This window comes from Volvox carteri (assembly GCF_000143455.1).
Source record: "Volvox carteri f. nagariensis unplaced genomic scaffold VOLCAscaffold_17, whole genome shotgun sequence".
Classification (NCBI taxonomy): domain Eukaryota; kingdom Viridiplantae; phylum Chlorophyta; class Chlorophyceae; order Chlamydomonadales; family Volvocaceae; genus Volvox; species Volvox carteri.
The window spans coordinates 1050083-1053153 of NW_003307560.1; the positions used below are offsets into that span (position 1 = coordinate 1050083).

The following is a 3071-nucleotide window of genomic DNA, read 5'->3' on the forward strand; positions in this document are numbered from 1 at the left end:
CTAGCTGATTAACAGCGTGTGTGTGTGTGTGTGTATTTCCCCGCCCACCTCCCGCCCGATCCCCCCGCCGGTCTGAGTGAGCCTGGGCGAGGACTTCCAACAGGACAACAACATGTATCGGCGCGACGAGCCGTCACCACCGCCGTACATCGCTGTACATCGCCGTCATGTGTGAAAGTGTAAGTACGAGAGGGGCATCGTTTCACACGTCCCCCCCCCGTCCTGCAACGCTTTGCCATAGCATGTCGGATTTGGGATGCCGGATTTGTATTGCCGACCACCAATCAATCTGCATCATCAAAGTTTTGTTGTGGTATGCATGATGGCATGGCATGGTCGAGGGTCGTTTGGTTCCATGTCTTGCGTTTCGTTGGAATCTTTTGCGAATTCGGCCACTCCGAAACCGTTTCGTAGTGTGTATGTAACCCCGTCATCCCCGCCCGAATCCCCTGATCACTCGCTGCAACAACACCTGCCGGGTCTGGGCCGCCACCGTCATTTTCACCATCAGCATCACCGTCGACGTGGAAGACATGCCATTTTGATCGCCGTCGGCGTCTTGCCATCGGCGTTTCCACGTCACGGTTTGTCGTACCACCGGTGAGTCTAAGCTATACTTAAATGCCTGGCTTGTCTGTGCAGTGCAGTTCCTGGTTGACGTTGCCGTAAGTACGTCATTGTACAATTTGGCAGTGCGTCACGTCTTGTTTGTTAGTTGGACGTCTCGCCGTCGGCATCTTTTAGTTCTTGTCAAATTGCTGTTCTTGCACGGCGGCTTTCTCCGCTGCCCTCACAGGCACTGCAGCAACGGGGAAGGGGTGGCTCGCTGGACAGCGGTGCCGGCGCCGTCGGCAAGCTATCAGCAGCTGCCGCCGCGGCGGCGCCGGCAGTAAGACCCCTAGCGGACTTTGCCTTTATCAGAAGTGCACCGAAACGTCGCGTCTCCGCCGGCCGCACCGGGATGTTGGTTAATACGCCCTCGGCACCGACGGGGCCCATGGGAAGGTGCCGTGCCAGTGTGCTCGTACAGCCGGCGGATGAGGCGGCGGCGCCGACAGATGCTGACGAGGCACTGCTGGACGGCAACGGCCCCACGCCGCAGTTGCTGCGTCGAAGAGCTGCGACGCCTGAACTGGAAAACAAACGTGGTGGAAGCACAGGCGCCTCCCGGTCACACCAGCCGCATCGACGGTGGCGACGCGGACGGCAGCCGAGAAGGTATCGAGCGACGCTGCCGGTATCGTTGCTGTAAGGTTGGGCTGACTACAGTTTCAAATTTAAACATATACCGTAGAGGCAAGGAGGTGCATAAATGAAGAATACCGTCACGAATTCAGCTATTGGAAGAGGTCCGAGGCGATTGTTGCAGTTGGGGGTTGGCTGTCGTACCAGAAAACCTGCCGAGGTTGTCCCTCAGCCCGGGGAGTACATTGGATTTCCGGGTGCGTATTGTGCAGCACGTAGAAATTACTTTAATTGGTGGGTGGCGGATGCTTTGGTGTGTGGGCCCTTGGGGCTTCTCCTCGCGTCGAAAAGGCATGATCAAATTGCAATAGCCGATAGGTTCAGGTTCGCAGGGAGTCGGGGTTACGTTCTGCGCTTCCTAAGCCCAGGCTTACATGTGTTTGAATCGATGCCTGTAGGGCTGATGCGTGTAACACATGCAACTAAAACCGAAGCCAGGACTCAGAACCATGCCAAAACTCAAATGCCCGAAATTAGCTTCATATCAACAGTTAGATATTTTCATTCTAGACACGTATATTATTGCTTTATACGGCTCGGAGCTGGATAGCTCAGGCTTTTGTGGGTTTGACTGTAATGCACCTAGGTCGTCCAGGCGCCTTCGACGGTTGAAGTTGGAGTTGTCCGTCTCTTGTCTTCCCAGAATGCATGAGCTATGAAATGTTTTGATTGCATTAAGGATCAGGCAATTGGATAGCAGCACCAGGAAGACTACATTGCAAAGTTTGTCCTCACAATTGCTTCTGTTTGCCCGCTTACAGGCAGAAACTGGAAGATCTGCGTGATGAATGCTGTGAGCAGGACGACAATTACATCTACCTTTCAGCGTGCGATGTTCCGTGTCTCGTCCGTGTCTCGTCCCATGTTAGGGCTCGGTGACATGGAGCGACGGGGAGATGACATGCTGGGCCTAGGCGTTCAAAGCAAACAGGTTAAGCAGGAACTGATGATTTCGACAACCTTTAGTGTGGGCTTTGATGGGGTACGTAGGCGTTGCGTCCAGTGCCGTTGCGTGCTGTACTGCACTTCGCAGTGCAGTTCGTCGTACCCTGTGCAGCGCCTGGTGTATTGTCCGGTGCCATGTTGGACGTTTCCTTGCTATCGTGTTCGGCTGGCGGCTGGCAGCAGAAGCGGTCTGGCAGGAAAGTACACGTCGTTAGGCGAGACATGACCACTTCGTCCGATGTCCGTGACCTTCCTCGCGACAGAGACGACTGCTCATTGGAGTTGCCCAAGACCTTCCAGATCGACCGCGTTCCACCTGGCAACGAGAATCTCTGCGTACACCACATTTCAACTCTCCAAGACCCCAGTGCGATGTTGCGTCGGCGTGAAGCAAGGGCCCCCATTGTCAACGCTTCTAATCAACGCAGTCAAGCTCACATCGTCTTCCGCTGCCGGTGAGTGACGCCGGATGCACGGTCGCCCGTACATGTCGTACGTTAGTTAGAACGCGCCTAGATTTCCGGCCGTGAGGCCGTTACACGTCGTATCAAGGTCGGCCATCGTTCTTGGATTCTATGGGTGAAGGCGCGTTGCAAATGGATAGACGAGTTGGTGACGGAGGGGGATTTCGGTATGAAATTGTTGTACCTTGGTAAGGTGCGGCGTGTAGGGAGTACGGCATGGAGGTCTTTCCCCGTATGTTCACTGCGTGGGTGCCACTTTGTGTCCGTTCGTGATGTAGTGATGTCGTACATACGTTCGGAGCAAAGTTTCTTGCTGTGGGTGTTTCGTGGCGCGGTGTTTTTCTCCTGTCGTGCCGGCAAGCAGCAACAGCGACAACGACAGCAAAAGCACAAAGGCAGCAAACTGCAAAGATAAGG

At 54.9% G+C, this 3071-nt stretch overlaps 1 protein-coding gene across 1 annotated transcript in view; it reads left to right on the forward strand.

Moving 5' to 3' along the window:
* Positions 1-2579, forward strand: part of VOLCADRAFT_90560 (uncharacterized protein) — a gene marked incomplete at both ends in the record, with an annotated part of 5041 nt that extends 2462 nt beyond the window's left edge. The window contains 5 exons of the mRNA XM_002950035.1: positions 643-665; positions 797-1005; positions 1103-1248; positions 2007-2227; positions 2454-2579. Of these exons, the coding sequence (XP_002950081.1) occupies positions 643-665; positions 797-1005; positions 1103-1248; positions 2007-2227; positions 2454-2579 (725 nt within the window). The remainder of the gene's footprint in view (positions 1-642; positions 666-796; positions 1006-1102; positions 1249-2006; positions 2228-2453) is intronic.
* Positions 2580-3071: the final 492 nt, after the last annotated feature.